At 40.8% G+C, this 19,973-nt stretch overlaps 2 protein-coding genes across 12 annotated transcripts in view; one reads left to right on the forward strand and one right to left on the reverse strand.

Moving 5' to 3' along the window:
* Window positions 1-328: 328 nt before the first annotated feature.
* LOC110501517 (uncharacterized protein C7orf57) lies at window positions 329-12,300 on the reverse strand. 6 transcript variants are annotated; one of them, XM_090215679.1, is made up of 9 exons: window positions 12,211-12,300; window positions 11,936-11,988; window positions 11,539-11,659; window positions 11,200-11,308; window positions 10,560-10,656; window positions 9,894-9,973; window positions 2,901-2,939; window positions 1,267-1,358; window positions 329-821 (listed from the first exon to the last, which is right to left on the reverse strand). In XM_090215679.1, exons 2-9 carry the CDS (start codon window positions 11,936-11,938, stop codon window positions 808-810), a joined length of 555 nt encoding a protein of 184 aa, XP_090071805.1. In that variant the 5' UTR covers window positions 11,939-11,988; window positions 12,211-12,300; the 3' UTR covers window positions 329-807. The 6 variants fall into 6 exon arrangements, with proteins under 6 accessions (XP_090071805.1, XP_036814783.1, XP_021434830.1 ...); XM_036958888.2 differs by having other exon boundaries at window positions 11,539-11,676; XM_021579155.3 differs by having other exon boundaries at window positions 11,539-11,709.
* A 2,072-nt stretch (window positions 12,301-14,372) lies between these two features.
* The window catches only part of LOC110501518 (activin receptor type-1), a 35,228-nt gene continuing 29,627 nt past the window's right edge, over window positions 14,373-19,973 (forward strand). Inside the window, exon 1 of one of the 6 annotated variants that reach the window (XR_016490554.1) lies at window positions 14,373-15,077. The gene's annotated coding sequence lies outside the window, so the exon portion shown is untranslated. Of the gene's footprint in view, window positions 15,078-19,787; window positions 19,931-19,973 lie in introns of those variants that run through there. The other 5 variants (XM_021579160.3, XM_021579159.3, XR_016490556.1 and 2 more) reach the window with 5 other exon arrangements.

Genomic DNA, 19,973 nt, shown 5'->3' on the forward strand with positions numbered 1-19,973 from the left:
ATTCAGGTTCGAAAGCAATTGAGCGTGTACAAATATTTGACTACGTGTGTGTATATCAATAAAATACATTGACATTATGTTAACCACTTTTTTTCTGATATGCCTCATATCCTAGTCATTCATTTCAGCGTTACGGGGAGGATTATATTTCATATTCACTTTGTATCCTGTGTCAATTACATCCATAGAACTTCTACTATGATGATGGTGGTAAAGAGGATCAATTCGTGGAGACCACAGGAGTCAACAAATACATGTCTAGATGCCATTTCAAAATGGCGACGAGTGCTTCATTGAGCACATAAAGAGAATGAGGACACGTCCAGAGTTCCTATGCACAACACATTTATTTTTCAACAGAAATCTTTATAGCAACCACAGAGGCACAAAACAAAGACACTTCAAAACAGCAGGCATTTTTAGAGGAGCCCCTCTAAGCCACAGACACCTTTTAAAAAGCAAACCATCATTCAAAAAAAATCTACTACAACAGACAAACAAGAGCATAGCTCGGGCTAGTACATTAAGTTAGTGTTACAGTGCAAATGCAGTTCATTAGCAACAACTTCAGGCACAGAACGGGTCTGTGAGCGCAAACTAACGTAGAATCTAGTTTTGCAATTGTGTATACTTCTTGGAACGAGCACACACAGAGGTGGAATAACAAGAGTGCTAAAACTCTAACCAAAATTAACTGCTTTAATTGACCTATAGTATATGCGGTTTTGAACAGGCAAACCCCGGTGAAGGAACGTTGTGGAGGTGAACATTGAGGAGTCAGTCGTCCTCAACTGCCTTTGCTCCTTTCTACTCCTTGGAATCTGCAGGGATACACACAGGTTAATTTGTGTGTGTGTGTGTGTGTGTGTGTGTGTGTGTGTGTGTGTGTGTGTGTGTGTATGTATGTATGTATGTATGTGTGTGTGTGTGTGTGTCCTCACACATTTAGATTTGCCGTCCCATCACAGGATCACTGACAACAATGCATTAATAATGCAAGTCAGGATTAAAATGTTCCCGACTGATGTCGACAGGCATATCATCATGTCTGAATGGTTCATGCATTGTAATTTCGCAACTCTACTTTGGTGCCCCTTGTATCAATTCTGTAGATCTGTACATTATTTATTGTCTCATAAACTTCATATTCATTCAATATTTCATTAGTTAGTCAATGTGCTTCTGAGCAATGAGACAAAATTGCCAATTGAATTCAAATGATCTTGAAGTTGGAACATCAAACCACAGTCACTAACAGCTACTTACTTGATGAATGCATATTGGGTGCCCCTTTCTTGTCCTCTAAATAGCCGAAGCTCAAGAGCGTACCCATGTTGACAGGGTTCGAATTCTGAGATCTGCAAAACCAAAAGGCAAGCATTTTAATCACAGCGTGGCGGCGGGGCAAAATGTGTTCTAAACAAAATGTGGAAACAAAACATGAAAATAATTGAGCATTTAGATTTAGTCGAGGGCTCACAACAACCATAAAACTTCACAAAAATCATAAAACAGTGGGAGAATCGGTCAGCTGATGGTAATATTGACACGGTGAAGGGGAGTAAATCAACAGCAAACATTGAGTTTGGACTGAAAACACTTACCTCTGAGACACAGTCAAGCTAATAATTAAATAAATGTTTTTATACCCTGGCAATTGGTCAACTATATCTTCCAATTTTAACATGTTCTGTTATTCATTATGGTTCTAAGAATGGACAGACCGTGTAGCCGTGGCTATTTGCTGTCTCTGATGTCATGCCTTATGCTTAGAAGAGACATCTCTGGTTCATGTAGGCTGTCATTGTAAATAAGAATGTTCTTAACGGACTTGCCTAGTTAAATAAAAAATGCAATGTGTGACAGGTCGCCACAGGTCACTGACAGGTGCCAAATGTAAAAAGAAACATTTGTACAATGACTTGCATTGTGGAGTAATACTATTTGAAGCTAGCGAGCTGTTTGTTGATGTATTGGTTCATAAAGCTAACTGAGTGGAACGACGAGTGAGGACATCTGTACTCTTTGAGCAGCATTGCAGCCAGGCACGTAGGCATTGGCCCACAGAGTTAGAGGACTCATCATGGATATAAACTTGTTTTTGTATGGACATTGCCATTGAGGCCTTCCACCATTTTTAAGCAGTCAACTGAGTGGGGATTCGCATGGGTGGGTGCGATCAACCAATAATCATCTACTTCTTCAAAATGGGTTAACTATGGTTTGTACATTTCTTTAAGCTATATCAACACCATCTTAGTGGCCACAATAAATCAATGACAAGATTTGGGTCAGGACGCCAGCAATCTTGGCGGTAAAAGCACCTATATTAGCGTTCTATTTTTTTCAAAACACAAAAGAAGAAAATTGACTACTTCAAAATAGCCTTAATGGTGCTACCCGTGCCGTCACAGATGCCATAATGGGGCCGATACAAAGATGCGTCTTTTAACTCTATGCATTAGCGAACATCACATGGGCCTTATCCATTCTTTAAAAAGTCTGGGGGAGAAGTTTTGGGTAGTGCAATATTGTATGAGAACTACGGAAGCCAAGTCCAAGACTACCACAGTGAATATTGTCAGCACATTGTTACTCCAGAAGCTTACAGATTTAAAATGGTGCAATCTGGGATATTTGTAGCCAATTTAAGTCACCAAAATGAATGATATGAGAGGCTTATACCTACTGATTCTTGAATAACGTAATAACATAACTTGCCTCATGAGCTTGTGAGAAAAACAGTCTTAACCATTCATAACTCGACATCTAATGTTTGCTCCAATGTTTTTAAACAAGTGACTTCGTTAACAATGTGTAGCTTCAGAAATGGTAAAAACTATTTTGATGATATCATTGAATTGCATGCAAAAGTGGTCTGTAAATGTTAAAATAGTTACTTTTCTTCAGCCCCATCAATTGGTAGTTGGGCTGCTGGGCTGAAACACAAATACACCAGGAGTGTAGCTTTAATTAACACTCATAAAAACAGTTGTGCTTGGTAAAAATGAACCAACTTTTCACATATTGCAGTCTACTTTCACATTTACCACATAACATGCACATCTCTCTTCACCCATTTGCTTCCATGAAGGAATACAATACGTCTAATTTTACAGGGGAGGTCTTAGACTAGCCAATGACGAGACATGCATCTCCTCTGTGTGGCTCCCCCCCCCCACACACCTAGCTGTTACTGAAATTCTCCACAAATTGTTCTCATAAAACAATCTGTACGCACACTGTCAGTGGGATCCTGAAGTATTGACACCCTTGAAAAAGATCAGCAAAGATGACTGTATAAAATAATTCACGTAAATTAAAAATGACATTATTTGATACTAATAAGGCCCAATAATTCAGCGAAACAGATTTGGTTTAACAAGTAATATAAATAGCCACATAAGGTCAAAGGTCCACCACCATAATTTAGAGTAGGTATGGGATTATTTTCTGCTCATTCATTCTCATTTCGATGCCAAACCCACCACTGGTGTGCGTGGCTAAAGAGCTCTATTTTCATGTCATCCAGCAAATGTAAATGCCTGGAGTTTGTTAAACGGCATTGGCACTTGGATTGGAATTGATGCTATGGTCAGACTGCATGAAAATAGAGCTCTTTGGCCATACACACCAGTAGTGGGTTTGGCGTCGAAATTGGTATTGTATTAGTATCCCAATTAGCTGTTGAAAAAGCAGCAGCTACTCTTCCTTGGGGCCACACAAAACATGACATAATACAGAACATTAATAGACAAGAACAGAACTACATTAAAAAAAATGTTAAGGAGAGGCGTATCAATATCTACACACAAACTATCCAGGTCAAATAGGGGAGAGGCGTTGTGGCATGAGGGTGTTGCTTTATCTGTTGTTTAAAAAAACAACAACAGGTTTGCTGTTTATTTGAGCAATTTGAGATAGAACGGAGTTTCATGCAATAATTGTTCTGGATTTGAGGACTGTCTGGTGGGGTGTGTGTGTCAGAGCTGTGTGTAAGTGGACTATGAAAACAATGGGATTTTCAACACAATTGTTTCTTATAAAAAGTGATGCAGTCAGTCTCTCCTCAACTCTTAGCCAAGAGAGACTGGCATGCATAGTATTTATACCAGCTCTCTGATTACAATGAGGAGAAAGACGTGCCGCTCTGTTCTGGGCCAGCTTAACTATGTCTTTCCTTGCAGCACTCAACCACATGACTGGACAATAATCAAGATAAGACACAACTAGAGCCTGTAGAACTTGCTTTTTGGAATGTGGTGTCAAAAAATCTACTACCGACAGACCTCTCCCAATATTTACACACATTGAATATGTTTTGACCATGACAGTTTACAATCTAAGGTAATGCCAAAATAATTTAGTCTCCTCAACTTGTTCAACAGCCACACCATTCATTACCAGATCCAGCTGAGGTCTAGAACTTAGTGAATGGTATGTACCAAATACAATGCTCTTAGTTTTAGAGATGTTCAGGACCAGTTTATTACTGGCCACCCATTCCAAAACAGACTGCAATTCTTTGTTAAGGGTTTCAGTGACTTCATAAGCTGTGGTTGCTGATGCGCATGTTTTACATTAGAGAAGCTTCCATTAAAGAAAACCCTTTGAGTTCTATTAGATGGATAGCTCTGAATCCACAATATGGCAGAGGTTGAAAAGCCATAACAACAGGTTATTGTCAATAATATCAAAGGCTGTACTGAAATCTAACAGTACAGATCCCACAATTTTCTTATTATCAATTTATTTCAACCAATCATCAGTCATTTGTGTCAGTGTAGTACATGTTGATGCCCTTCTTTATATGCATGTTGAAGGTCTGTTGGTCTGAATTTGTTTACAGAGAAATATCATTGTATTTGGTCAACAACAAAATCCAATAGTTTGCTAAGAGCTGGCAGCAAGCTTATAGGTCTGCTGTTAGAACCAGTAAAGGCCGGTTTAACACTCTTGGGTAGCGGAATTACTTTGGCTTCCCTCCAGGCCTGAAAACAGACTTTCCTCTTGGCTCAGACTAAAGATATGACAGATAGATGGAAAGCTAATGGGGATGGTAGCTGACTATAGCCACTCCTAAGTTGTGAATGCCAAGAGGTGTCATTATTGATCGATAACAATTTTTCCACCTCTCCCACACCAACTTTGTAAAACTCAAACTTGCAATGCTTTTCTTTCATTATTATTATTATTTATTTTTTTTATGCATGAATACGATGGCTCATTGTCATCGTTTGCATTTCCTGTCTAAATGTGCCCCCTTTGCCAATGAAGTAATCATTAAAATAATTGCCAACATCAAATGGTGGTGATGAATAAGCCATCTGATTTGATGAAAGATGGAGGTGAATGTATTTCTGGCCATAATTTAATTTAAAGTACTCCAAAGTTGTTGTTTTTTTACATCATTGATCTTGGCTTCATAACAGTTTCTTCTTTATGTTGAGTTTAGTTACATCATTTCTCAATTTGTAGTAAGTCAGATGTGCAGCCAGACTTCTCTTCAACCATACAGTTTTTCAATTCCTCATCAATCCATGGAGCCGTTACAGTTCTAACAGTCAGTTTCTTAACAGGTGCATGTTTATCAATAATTGGAAGAAGCAATTTCATAAATTAATCAAGTGCAGCGTCTGGATGCTCCTTATTAATCACATTTGATTTATTTAACTAGGAAAGTCAGTTCAGAACAAATTCTTATTTACAATGACGGCCTAGGAACAGTGGGTTAACTGCCTTGTTCACATCAGACCAACAAATATTTTTAACATCTACATAAGAGTCACAGCAAAATCTTTTGTATGATCTCTTATACACTTATAGGCCCAGCTTTTGGAACTGGCTTTCCTGGATGTAGCCACTATATTGTGATCACTGCATCCAAAGTTCTACAATATTAGTAAAAATGTGGATGATCTTGTTCCTGTTGTGTTTGTAAACACCCTGGTAGGTTGATTAATAACCTGAACCAGATTACGGCAGGGTAGCCTAGTGGTTAGAGCGTTGGACTAGTAACCGGAAGGTTGCGAGTTCAAACCCCCGAGCTGACAAGGTACAAATCTGTCGTTCTGCCCCTGAACAGGCAGTTAACCCACTGTTCCCAGGCCGTCATTGAAAATAAGAATGTGTTCTTAACTGACTTGCCTGGTTAAATAAAGGTAAAATAAAAATAAAATAAAATTACAGGCACTGGTTACAGCGAGAAGCTTCCTCTTGAGCGGGCAGATTGATGAAAAACAGTCAATATTCAAGTACCCAAGAAAGTAGACCTCTGTTTAAAATCACATATACTATCAAGCATTTCACACATTATTTAGATACTGACTAAATAATGCACTTGGTGGCCTATAGCAACACCCCAAACGAAAAGGCTTTAGATGTGCACCTGCAACCACAACACTTCAATAACACTTGACATAAGATCTTCCCTAAGCATTATAGGGATATGGCTCTGAATATATACAGCGACACCTCTCCCATAAGCATTTCTGTCTCTTCTATATATCCTTGTATTGCTACTGCTGTATCATCAAATTACTTACCTAAGTGGGTCTCAGAAATGGCTAATATATGAATGTTATCTGATGTTAGCAAGTTGATTTCATGAACCTTATTTCTAAGGCTACTATCTATAAATATGGGCTATTTTCAGCTCCTGGGTAGCTTATCAGAGATATACATAATACTGAAAAGAGCAAACAAAGCTAGATAAAAAAATATATATACATATTAAGCAGTCAATTAATCAATGTGTGTGTTGCGGGGTTGAAGTTACGAACCCATAGGCTTGGCTCAAGCATCCCTTCCAGGCTTCTGGGAGGGGGGGGGGGGGGGGAGGGTGGACAATGAGCCTGTCATAGCAGATGTAAGCAATGTCCCCACACGCTCTGGCAGCTTTCATGGCTGGAATAAGTTATTTCCTCTTCTGGCATACAGATTCAGGATAGTCCTCATTGAGGAAGATGTTTGGTCCTCTCAAGTCATTGGCTCTTTCCAGAACAGAACCTCAGGGACTTGACCACTATAAGCCTGGGCCTGTCACCTGGGCCGGTGGTGGGTTTTCCAGTCATGTGGGCGCGCTCCACCTCAATCTTTCTGGGGTCCATCTTGAATTTCTCAGAGATCATTTCCCTCACTTGGTCCTCAGACTCTGTCCAGGTCTCATGTGGAGATTCTGCAATTCCATCCACAACCATGTTGTTCCGCCTTGATTGTCCCTCGAAATGTATCTGTCATTGTTATCATGGATTCACACACAGAACTGATGTCCTCTCTCAATGACTTACTGATTGCTGTCATCTTGCCGTTTTCCTGTTTCAACTCATCAAGCTGACCCTGGGAGAACTGCAAACTGTTGTAACAACTGCTTGTAGAACGCTTTCATTCACGTGATAGAGAGATACCACTGTCCTTAACGGTACTCCCACTGGCTTTGGTCTTTGTCATGGCAGCTAGAAATGTAGGATACGCAGTTACTCCTCACAGTTCCAGACAGGGCAGGTCACAGGGAAGATTGAAAACAAAACAGCAGGGATCTAGACAGCCACAAACCCAGGACAATCCATGGCCCCAGCCACAATGGCTAAACGCATTGCGAGCTGCATTCAAGCCCTCAAGAAAATCCAGCTAGCAGCTAGGCTAACTGCTACGCCAAATAGCTCGTTAGACCAGTCCTTGGTTGGCAGGATCACTGGACAGAGACTAGCAGTCCCAGAAACTGATGCCAACTGCATCGCAGGATCCAATAACTAAGACTTTCAATACACTTTCAAAACAATAAAACCGAGCTCTCCCTCGTTCCGCATTCAGAGAGTTATCTGAGCCCTTGTGTGAGAACGCATAAGCAGAAAAGACTCCCTTACCTACTGTAAAATATGGTGGGGGATCTTGTTATGGGGCATTTTTGCTTCCACTAGTCCTGTGGCCCTTGTTAAGGTCAACGTCATTATGAACTTTAACCAGTACAAGGACATTTTGCCCAAAAATCTGGTTGCCTCTGCCAGGATACAAACTTGGCCGCAAGTGGATATTCCAGCAAGACAATAACCCCACACACACATGATATTCAACTTTTTTTTATACATTTATTTTTAAATATCACATTTTCCAAGAATTTGTCCTTAGAAAACTGATCAAATGCTTTTGTTGCCAAACAGAAACATTGTGCAATAGTGGAACTGCAATTCAAGTGGGATGGGTCCTGAAGTCATATCCAAAAGACAGTAAAAAAAAGTTCTGTCATTTTGGCAAAATGTCTGTAATAGTAATTCTGTCATTTTTAATACAATTCTGTTTAATATTTAGAATATTATACAGTGCATTCAGAAAATATTCAGACCACTTGACCATCCTGTTTCTATTGATCATCCTTGAGATGTTTCTACAACCGGGAGTCCACCTGTGGTAAATTCAATTGATTGGCCATGATTTGGAAAGGCACACCCCTGTCTAAAAAAGGTTCCACAGTTGACAGAGCACATCAGAGCAAAAACCAAGCCATGAGGGCAAAGGAATTGTCCACAGACCTCCAAGACAGGATTGTGTCGAGGCACAGATCTGGGGAAGGGTACCAAATCATTTCTGCAGCATTGAAGGTCCCCAATAACACAGTGGCCTCCATCATTCTTAAATGGAAGAAGTTTGGAACCAACAAAATTCTTCCTAGAGCAGACCGCCTGGCCAAACTGAGCAATCGGGGGAGAAAGTTATTGGGTCAGGGAGGTGACCAAGAACCCAATGGTCACTCTGACAGAGCTCCAGAATTCCTCTGTGGAGATGGGAGAACCTTCCAGACGGACAATCTCTGCAGCACTCTATCAATCAGGCCTTTATGGTAGAGTGAGCACTCCTCAGTAGAAAGGCACATGACAGCCCGCTTGGAGTTTGCCAAAAGGCACCTACAGACACTCAAGACCATGAGAAACAAGATTATCTGGATTGACAAAACCAAGATTGAACTCTTTGGCCTGAAAGCCTCACGTCTGGAGGAAACCTGGCACCATCCCTAAGATGACTGGGAGACTAGTCAGGATCGGGGCAAAGATGAACAGAGGAAAGTACAGAGAGATCCTTGATGAAAACCTGCTCCAGAGTGCTCAGGACCACCAACTGGGGGCGAAGGTTCACATTCCAACAGGACCTTGACCCTAAGCACACAGACAAGACAACGTAGGAGTGGCTTCGCGACAAATCTCAATGCCCTTGAGTGGCCCAGTCAGAGCCCGGACCTGAACCCGATCGAACATCTCTGGAGAGACCTGAAAATAGCTGTGCAACAACACTCCCCATCCAACCGGACAGAGCTTGAGAGGATCTGCAGAGAAGAAACTCCCCAAATACAGGTGTGCCAAGCTTGTAGTGTCATACCCAAGAAGACTCAAGGCTGTTATCACTGCCAAAGGTGCTTCAACAAAGTTCTGGGTCTGGGTCTGAATACTTATGTAAATGTGATTTTTCAGTTTAGCATTTTTAACACATTTGCAAAAAAACTGTTTTTTCTTTGTCATTAAGGGGTATTGTGTGTAGATTGAAGGAAAATAACTATTTAATAAAATGTTAGAATAAGGCTGTAACGTAACAAAATGTGGAAAAAGTCAAGGGGTCTGAATACTTTCCGAAGGCACTGTATATCATTCATTGTATTCTCACAGTGTAAATAATCCCCTCTCATTAACAATCAATAGGAATTACATACTGAAGTAATGTGTTTGAAATCCCTTTCTATTTGACATAAATTATTTGAATGTATATGACTGAGCTTTTGAGCCTATAATAAAGTGACATATTGTCAAGTTGCACAAGCTGTCTGGAGGCACAACTGCTGTGCATGAAAAATAGAACATTGCCATCTTGTGGATATCTGGTGCAAGTATTTCAAAGGGCGTACTCACGTTTTCTTGAAATTGCCTGCTGCCTCTTCGTTCTTTCCTGATGCTAAGGACAACTTCTCCATTTGGCTGTTGGGAGATATCTGACAATAAAAACAAGGTGTCTTGAATAGTCATTTATCATCTGGAATCACACCAGGATTGAACAGAGATGAAAGATGTATTGAACAAGAGATGAAACCCCCTATTTCAGTTGGCAACGTCGGCCTCTATTGGACATACTAGGTCACTTTCTACTCTATCCATGCAACTGCAAGAGAGGAATCTTATACATTTAGAATCATTTAAATATGATAAACGTCAGTGACAATTTGATGCTAACCAAATACATTTCACCAACAATGGTGGACATAGCCAAAGATGGTGGTTAAGTGGTTGGTTACAGGTTCTCAGGATACGGTAGGTGTTAAGTTTGAGAACTCTATTCCTTGTTAGCTAATACTATTTTACTGCACCAAAAACATTAGGCTTTTCATGATACTAGGCAGGTGATATAATGCTGACAAAAAAAGTCAATGTCTGATATAGATCAGTAAATCTAGATCTAAACAGGTCTGTCTGCATAATGTACTTGAAACACATAACTATAAACTCAATTTAGTGGCACAATAGGGAGGGTGTAATATTGTTACAGTTGTTTTAGGAAATTGCAAGGATTTCTCCCTTCACCTTCTCTTTGTCATCAAAGTCCCTTTCCCAAGTTGACTTATTATCACTCCCAAAAGGAGCATTAGTTGACATGTAGTTTTGGAAACTCTCAGTTGGGCTGGAAGAAAGAAAAATGGACAAATAACCCATTTTACTAGTAGACTTATCTGGTATAACAGGGCTGCGTTCAGCAGGACTCAACGGTGTGCAATGTTTGATACAACGGGGACGGTGCTGTTCTGAATGACCAGTTGAAGAATGTTGTGATGATAATGGTGGCCCAGAGGGTGATCGTGTATACACTACAGTGTGCTGCATGAGTTTTCAAATGGTGACCACACCCATATTGATCCGACCACACTTCGCCACAACCACCAAAAGGGAGCAAACATACAAAGGCTGTTGAAGGAAAGTGCACTGTGAGGGAAACGTGTTATTCGGTACAAACCATCACGCAACGTAGCAAAACGTGTAATAAACTGAACACACCCCTGTTTTACAATAGGGTACATGCCATACATCCACAAACAAATATGTAATTTGCATGTTTAATGCAAACAATCCAACTTGGCCTAGCCAAGTAGCCATAAAATTACTAGCTAACACAAAGACATTTTTTTTTTATTCCACAGTCATTTCTCTCATTTTAATTTGCCTTTACCTTGCTTGCTCTTTAGCTTTTGGAGAACCAGAGAACCAGTTAGGAGGCTTGTAAGATGATGCAGAGTTAGGTTTGGTGTCCAAGTTGGTCTCCTCATGCCACAATAAACCTGTAAATGATGAGAAGAACTTGGCTATCCATTTTGTCTACTAGCTATTTGCTAGTTAGCTCGCTAGCTAACGTTAGTAGTCTCGCGTGGCAATCCTTCCAATTATCTGGATGGGTGTGTCATTTTCCTATTTACACAGATAGCTAGATATAACGTTATCTGACTTTATTTCCACAGATGAAAGGATAGATCGTTAATGAGTCCCTTTTAAAACAGAATATCATTTTTACCCCTCTGTCCTCCTTGTTTAGCCAGTTTAGTATAAGCAGAATCGGACTCATTAACTCCCGTACGGCGCCCTTTACTCCTCTCCTCAGGACCATTGTTAGCATCTTCAGACAGCCCAGGAATCTGGGAGGTCGGGGCAGCTTTTGTTGAACAATCATCACCATTGTTAACGTCTAAAAACACAAACACAATAATATGCCTCGCTTCAAGCTCGCTAGGCACTTCAACTAACACATTCATCTGGTACATTTTTAGAGATGCTCGTTTAGCATTTGAGATGTAGCTAGCCAAATAGTACTGGGCCTTCACAGCTAACGTTAGTATAACGGTAACAGTTAATTAATAAAAATAAATGCTGGTCAACTTTGCACATTTGAAGACCCTCTGTAAGTTACTTGCCATCGTTGTTTTGTTGGTGATCTGTGTCAGTGTCCATGTCTAATGTTGTCTTTCTGATGGAAAAAGAACGCAGCACATTGTCATCCTTGCCAACACTGCTGGCCAAATGGCTAGTCAGTTAGCTACCGTTAGCTTAGCAATAAGGCGTTGCCAGCTAGCATTAGCTAGTTCAAAGCAAGCGAACAGTATAGGTGTTCGTTTAAGCACATGGATGTAAGTGTGGGTAACTAGCAAGGCGATGTGATGTTCAGGAATCATTGCAAAACATTACTTACATCTCCAGCTATACAGCGGTTGCAAATCTGGACACTGGCAAAGAGCGCGGAGAAAACCGAGTATAGGTTTAGAGCTAGCTTGCAACGAGTGACAAGACAAACGTCCGACTGTGCCCAACAGACTGTGCCCAAAGTTTTGTTACCATGGAAACAGGGCTGGGACGTTGACATTTTAGGGACGTGTTCAAGAACCGCTTGTCGTGAATGGGTTTAAAAACAGAAATTATGTGAAATTCCTTTCAAATAGAGCTGAGATTTAAAAAAAAATGTTTTATTGTTTATTAAATGAAAATAAAGATATTGAAATTATGAATAATCCACCCAACACTTTATTTGCAAGTTACATTGTAAAATAATAGTGAAGACATCAAAACTATGAAATAACATCTATGGAATCATGGAGTAACCAAAAAAGTCCAAATACATTTTCATTTTTAGAATCTTCAAAGTAACCACCCTTGATGACAGCTTTACATACTCTTGGCATTCTCTCAACTAGCTTAACCTGGAATGTTTTTCCAACAGTCTTGAAGGGGTTCCCACATATGCTGAGCACTTGTTGGCTGCTTTTCCTTTTCCTCTAACTCATCCCAAATCATCTAAATTGGGTTGAGGTCAGGTGATTGTGGAGGTCAGGTCATCTGATGCAGCACTCCATCACACTCCTTCTTGGTCAAATAGCCCTTACACAGCCTGGAGGTGTGTTGGGTCATTGTCCTGTTGAAAAACAAATGATAGTCCCACTAAACGCAAACCAGATGGGATGGTGTATCGCTGCAGAATGCTTTGGTATGTGTGCATTGAATTCTAAATAAATCACTGACAGTGTCACCAGCAAAGCATCATCACACCTCCTCCATGTTTCATGGTGGGGACCACACATGTGGAGATCATCCGTTCACCTACTCTGTGTCTCACAAAGACATGGCGGTTGGAACCAAAAATCTCAAATTTGGACTCATCAGACCAAAGGACAGATTTCCACCAGTCTAATGTCCATGGCTCGTGTTTCTTGGAACAAGCAAGTCTCTTCTTCTTATTGGTGTTCTTTAGTAGGGTTTTCTTTGCAGCAATTCGACCATGAAGGCCTGATTCACGCAGTCTCCTCTGAACAGTTGATGTTGAGATGTGTCTGTTACTTGAACTCTGTGAAGCATTTATTTGGGCTGCAATCTGAAGTGCAGTTAACTCAGTTAATGAACTTATCCTCTGCAGCAGGGGGGTCTTCCTTTCCTGTGGCAGTCCTCATGAGAGCCAGTTTCATCATAGCACTTGAATTTTCCAGATTTACTGACCTTCATGTTTTAAAATAATGATGGACTGTCGTTTCTCTTTGCTTATTTGAGCTGTTCTTGCCATAATATGGACTTGGTCTTTTACCAAATAGGGCTGTCTTCTGTATACCATCTCTAGCTTGTCACAACACAACTGATCGGCTCAAACACATTAAGAAGGAATGAAATTCAACAAATTAACTTTTATCAAGGCACACTTGTTAACTGAATTGCATTTCAGGTGACTACCTTGTGAAGCTGGCTGAGAAAATGCCAAGAGTGGGCAAAACTGTCATTAGGGCAAAGGGTGGCTACTTTGAATAATCTCAAACATAAAATATATTTTGATTTGCTTAACACTTTATTGGTTACTACATGATTCGATATGTGTTATTTCATAATAGAAAATAAAGAAAAACGCCAGAATGAGTAGGTGTCCAACCTTTTGACTGGTATGTAAATATATCTATTCTTTATTTAACTAGGCAAGTCAGTTAAGAACAATTTCTTATTTTCAATGAAGGTCTAGGAACAGTGACGTTAACTGGGCAGGATGACAGATTTTCACCTTGGGGATTCGATCTTTGAACCTTTCAGTTGCTAGTTTCAATGCTCTAACCACTAGGCTACCTACCGCTCCCACCATACACACACACACACATATATATATACATAAATATAAATCTTCCATGAATGGGCTTGAAATATATATATAATTTCAATAATAAAACAAATATATATTTGATATTCTTTATTATTTGAAAACTTTCTAATTAGACCTATATTACTCCTAGTCTTCAAATGTTAGGCAAATCTTCCATGAATGGGCTTGAAATTTTAGATTCGTACGATCCATCCTGATCTTGTCAGCTCACATTCTGTTTCGCTAAACTCGCGAGATCAGGATGGTTCGTATGAGGCGATTGCAATGCAGCAGATGAAAATACATATTTATCTCCTCCCTTCTCTGATCTTAAACGATTTGATAGGTGTAAGGTTTTATATATAATGGCTCCTTGTATTGTCTAAGTATCCTATTCATGGACTTTTTTTCTTGAATGTAAGTCTCATGGATGAGAATTTGTTGAACATAGGCTATAATGTTTTCATTACATGCATGTTTTGCAATACAGATATGAGATTACTGAAAAGAAATACATTTTCAAATTCAAATATCATAGGTGACCGCCTAACTAGGTGGCTGGTGTGGGAATATGCGCAGAGGAAATGATGTTGTAATGGTCCTCTAATTACAGTGAGTTGCAAGGCTACTTCCTCCTAGGAATTGTCGTAGCGTAGCTCCACTCCATAAGAATATCGAGTGAGGAACATCGAAGCTTTTGGAACGCTGGCCAAGTTATTGGCCGCAACTTTGTATTACTTTGGATTATGAACGTTCGTTAAATTGTAACATTGCATCAAAGTCGAAGGGCAATGTCGGCTGAAACTGGAATCTTGCTTTTGAAGGAATCTAAACAAATAGGCTATTTTCGGTGAATTTTCGGGAGATGGCAGACTAGCCTGACTTGTGCTTTTAGCACATAAGGTTACGTCTGCGCGTCCTCAACGCACTTAGTAAGTTTTACATGTAAGGTAAGTCATTTGTTTTTATATTTGTATATTTTATTTGGAATATGTAGCTACCTGTAGAGAGTCTTCGGCGTAGCCTATTCTTTGGATTTGCGCGGATCCTAAATAGTACAAACGTAACCTGTAGACTAGCTACAGCCTTAGTTTTCCCGATGGGAAAGTCAGTGGATGGCACTTTCAAGTCTCTCTCACAAACTTTAAGTTAACCAGAAAATGTAAATTTCTCTCTTTGAAATACTAGGCCTATAAACTATCATTTAGGCCACCTTGTTTTTTCAATCTGGAGAGAAACGAATAATGTTCTGGAGGATAACATTTTTGTTGTTTTTTTTCCAATAGATGGGAATGCCACAATAACCTAGTAACCCAAACCCCCCTTATTAACCATGCAGAAATCGCTTCGCCAATTTCTGGTTACAAAAAAATATAATGGTAAGCATAATTTCACTTTTGCACAAAACAAGCAAGTATAGTGTAGAAATATATTTTCCATAACTACAAATATTGTATTTTCAGCTGTTTGAAGCTGGTGTACAAAACCGAAAGTAAAAGAGCAAATACGAAACTTAAGAACGGGAAGCATAGAACATATCTACCGCTTGTTAGACTTGCTTTCAATGAGAATGACAGATCTATAACTCGCATACCTATGTGAATTTGGTTTGGTCGCCCAAAAAGTTGCATATTGCAGCTTTTAACCCAATTAAATAATGTAGTGGCAAGATCTAGATAGTAGGCTACATTTGGATTTGTTTAATGCAGGCAATCAGCAGCAGAAACAGTATTAAAGTGTATTCTCCACCCCTATTTCGGTAAAAGGCTAAGGGATGGGGTTGGAGTAATGTAACCAATCTCAAATTTATAGACAGCTATGGATGCAAGGACTGACCATCCATGATACCAACATTAGAGTTGTAACCATGTTTTGGGGCTATATAGTGTTTGTTTACAAACATGGGAGTAAAACACATTTCTATTTTGGGTTCTTAAGGTTTAGGACAATTGAACTAAGCTCATGAGACAAGTTTTATTCTTCAAGAATCAATGGGTGCACATCATTAATTTATTAGACCAAAAATGGATGTAGCAATTGCTGATTGCCCCTTTAACTTCTTACGGCTACAACTTTTTATGCTCAGGGGTTAGTCATTTGTAGGTGTAAAATGACATCCAGTTTTCATGTTGTTAGTGTGCCTTTGTCATGTAGACTTTGTTGGGAGCACCACTCCTTGATTGTGTGCCTCCATTAATCCCATGCTGGGCAATAAGCATCACAATGGTCCTGTAGCCGGAGAGGGGGAAGACACTATACATACTTCCCGACATTGGGGGAAATTTGTATTTATCCCAGATTTTACCAGGTATATTGACTGAGAACACCCACCTTCTCATTTACATCAATGACCCGGGGAATAGTTACGGGGGGATGAATGAGCCAATTGGAAGCTGGGGATGATTAGGTGGACATGATGGTATGAAGGCCAGATTGGGAATTTAGCCAGCACACTGGGGTTAACAACCCTACTCTTAACATAAGTACCTTGGGATCTTTAGTGACTACAGAGAGTCAGGTCACCTGTTTAATGTCCCATCTGAGAGACGATCCCATTCAAAAAACATTGATTGCTACCTGATAGTTCACGGTTCACTTCTTTGTGTGCTTTAATTTAAAAGAGGACCAAAGAAGAGCATGCACAGACAACACACTGTCTAAGGACTTTTGGCCTCACTTGGGCTACATTACATAATATTAACACTTCTGGTGCATCATATTGATATGTATGTCCCTTCTACATAACACATACAAGTCATTGGTATCACCATTTAGAGGTCCTGCTCTTTTCAATAAACCTCTCAGTGGTTATACGCTCACATTGTCAGTTATTGGCTGTGAATCAATCAGTTGTCCCTTAGTCGCTTTAATGGATTCTAGTTGATGAAACAAATCATCTCCTTACATCCCATTGGCATCAGTGTCTCTCCAGTGTGTCATAAAGAATCCAAGGTTAGCCTCCATTCTCAAATGAGTCAAGAGTTCATGATGATGATAATGTGTAAATGCTCAGCTGTCTAAGGTGACTAAGTTACGGTGGCGACTGTGTAAGATCATCGGGATGTGTCGAGGCAGGCATACCTCGCAGCTTGCCGTGATCCTTGAAAGTAGTATATTTTTGAAGCTGATAGTTGACGGCCCTACTGTTGACATTGTCACAGATGTGAACGATGTGTGAATTTGCTTGTGAAATCGGCTTCTAGACAGTTTGTAATACACGAAGGAGTGTTGATCACTTGTCATTTATTTTGTTGGTATCAATATTGAAGGGAATCTGGAGCTCTGACCGGTCTATAAAACAGTGGTAGAAATTGTGCAGATACACTGAACAAAAATATAAACACAACATGTAAAGCATTAGTCCTATGTTTCATGAGCTGAAATAAAAGATCCCAGAAATGTTCCATATGCACAAAAAGCTTATTTCTCTCTAATTTTGTGCACAAATTTGTTTCGCTGTTAGCCAGCGTTTAAGCCTTTGTCAAGATAATCCATCCACCTGACAGATGTGGCATATCAAGAAGCTGATTAAACAGCATAATCATTACACAGGTGCACTTTGTGCTGGGGGCGATAAAATTGCCTCTCTAAACATGTCTCAAGTTTTGAGGGAGTGTGCAATTGTCATGGCTGCAGGAATGTCCACCAGAGCTGTTGCCAGAGAATCCAATGTTCCATAAGCCATGTCGTTTTAGAGAATTTGGTAGTATGTCCAACCACCCTCAGAACCGCAGACCACGTGTAACCACGCTAGCCCAGGACCTCCACATCCGGCTTCTTCACCTGCGGGATCGTTTGGGGGGGAGCGGGAGCGGGGTGCTGAGGATTATTTCTAAAGCCCTTTTGTGAGGAAAAACTCATTCTGATTGGCTGGGCCTGGCTCCCAAGTGGGTGGGCCTATGCCCACCCATGGCTGCGACCCTGCCCAGTCATGTGAAATCCATAGATTAGGGCCTAGTGAACTTATTTCAATTGACTGATTTCCTTATATGAACCGTAACTCAGCTAAATCTGACATTTTTGCATGTTGCCTTGAATGTTTTTGTTCAGTATAATTGATAGAATTTGCTTTGATGAAAGTTGTTCAGAATAGTAGAACTGTGCTGGATGTTTGTACCTACTAATGGAGCTGTATGACTGACTGAGTGAGTGAGTGGTTAGTGATCTGGAGAGTGTCTCGCTAGTTTAGCTGATTCCTTGCCTCTTCACTGGGGTCATGTTGCCTTTGTGGGCGCCTGGTGAGCTCAGTGACTCGTGTCCTGGAGTCTGCTGATAAGCGGTCAGATAGCGGGACGTCAGTCTGGACAGAGACACGGGTCAGACCCAAGGGGCGCTCAGGGCTCCTGCTCTAGTCAACTGAGGTGATGGGTCTGACTTGATCTTGCCTGCTCACCCATAATGCCCTGATTAGCGCTCTTTCTCCAGTGTCCTTCCTGACAATGCAATCATTGTGCTTTGGCCCAATGACACTGTGGTGAATGTTGGGAAAATCTCTGGTAGGCTGCTCAGAAATGTAGGACTCCTATTTTTTTCATGAAGATGTTCATTTAATGTTGTCACAGTTAACGACAGTTAACAACTCTGTTTAAAGCAGTGGAACAGGTTTACTAAAGCTCTTTTGATGGTGGAACAAAACGTATTGTTGTAATGATATTGTGCCAATGTGATTCTGGATATTAACATGTTTGTCAGCGCCATAATGATTTTTCAAACTTTAACATTTTAATTGTGGACTTTTATCTACTAGATCAGGGTTTCCCAAACTTGGTCCTGGTGCCCCCTTTGGGTGCACGTTTTGGTTTTGGGTGCACATTTTGGTTTCATCAACCTCGGTCCCAGGACCGAGGTTGGGGAAACCCTGTACTAGATGATAGTAGATTCACAGTGTAATTTCTAGATGCTGTTTGAGTCATCCACGGTTTACCTACTGGGCTGTTATGCCTAAGTGCAACCAGTAGTGTTCTATTTTCTGATCAAGGCCATTTCAACACCATGTGTTCATGTTGGGTTAGTGGGTTCAACACAACTCGTTTCTGACCCAACATGCTGTTTTAAACCGATTTTCTAATTCTCTCCCATAATCATTACTTCTACATTACATGATATCCACTTTCTATCGGAGCAGATGTGCTGGCCTTTCCTCCCCAGATCCATTCTGCTGCTGCTCTTTCAGAGCGCCGTAAAGTGCATAATTTGCCCACAGAGGCCCTGAACAGTTCAGAAAACAGAGGCGAAAGAGAAGAGAAGGGGGAAACAGTCCTCCGACAGCAATCATTTCTCTGTACACAGTCATTTGGCTGTCAGAAACAGCAGGCAGTATAGGCTGGAGCATTATGAGAGCAAAGCAGAGAGAGAAGAGCTTGCCTTGCTCTGTTTGAGAGAGAGAGCCATGACTGGCCTGTGGGAGGATAAGGTTACACACACTGTCATTAACAACAGACTGCGCCGTCCACAGAGACACAGAGCTTCAAGTCTGAGCCGGAGTCTGGGGCTGGCTCAGGCGCAGTGGTGTAGGTAGATCTGTCTCAAATCAGCCTGGGAGGGTAAGAGAAGAGGTGTGTAACTGTGAGTGTGGTTGGTTGCATCCCTGTGTGTATGAATGTGTGTGTGTGGGAGGGAGGGACCTGCGTGTATGAATGTGCGTGCGTGTGTGGGAGGGAGGGAGGGACAGAGAGAGAGAGGGTGGGTGGGGGGGGGGGCAGGACTTGGCAGAGACTCCAGCAACGGAGTAGCAATCTCTTTAAGGACCCATCAGCTGCGAGGCTGGCGCTGCTGACCATGTGTGCCCGGCGCTGACATGCGAGTAAGTTGTGCTTTTAATTTTCTATTTGGATTAGCAGTAGACC

The sequence above is a fragment of the Oncorhynchus mykiss genome, chromosome 22, assembly GCF_057628025.1.
Source record: "Oncorhynchus mykiss isolate SJ-2025 chromosome 22, ASM5762802v1, whole genome shotgun sequence".
NCBI classification, from domain to species: Eukaryota; Metazoa; Chordata; class Actinopteri; order Salmoniformes; family Salmonidae; genus Oncorhynchus; species Oncorhynchus mykiss.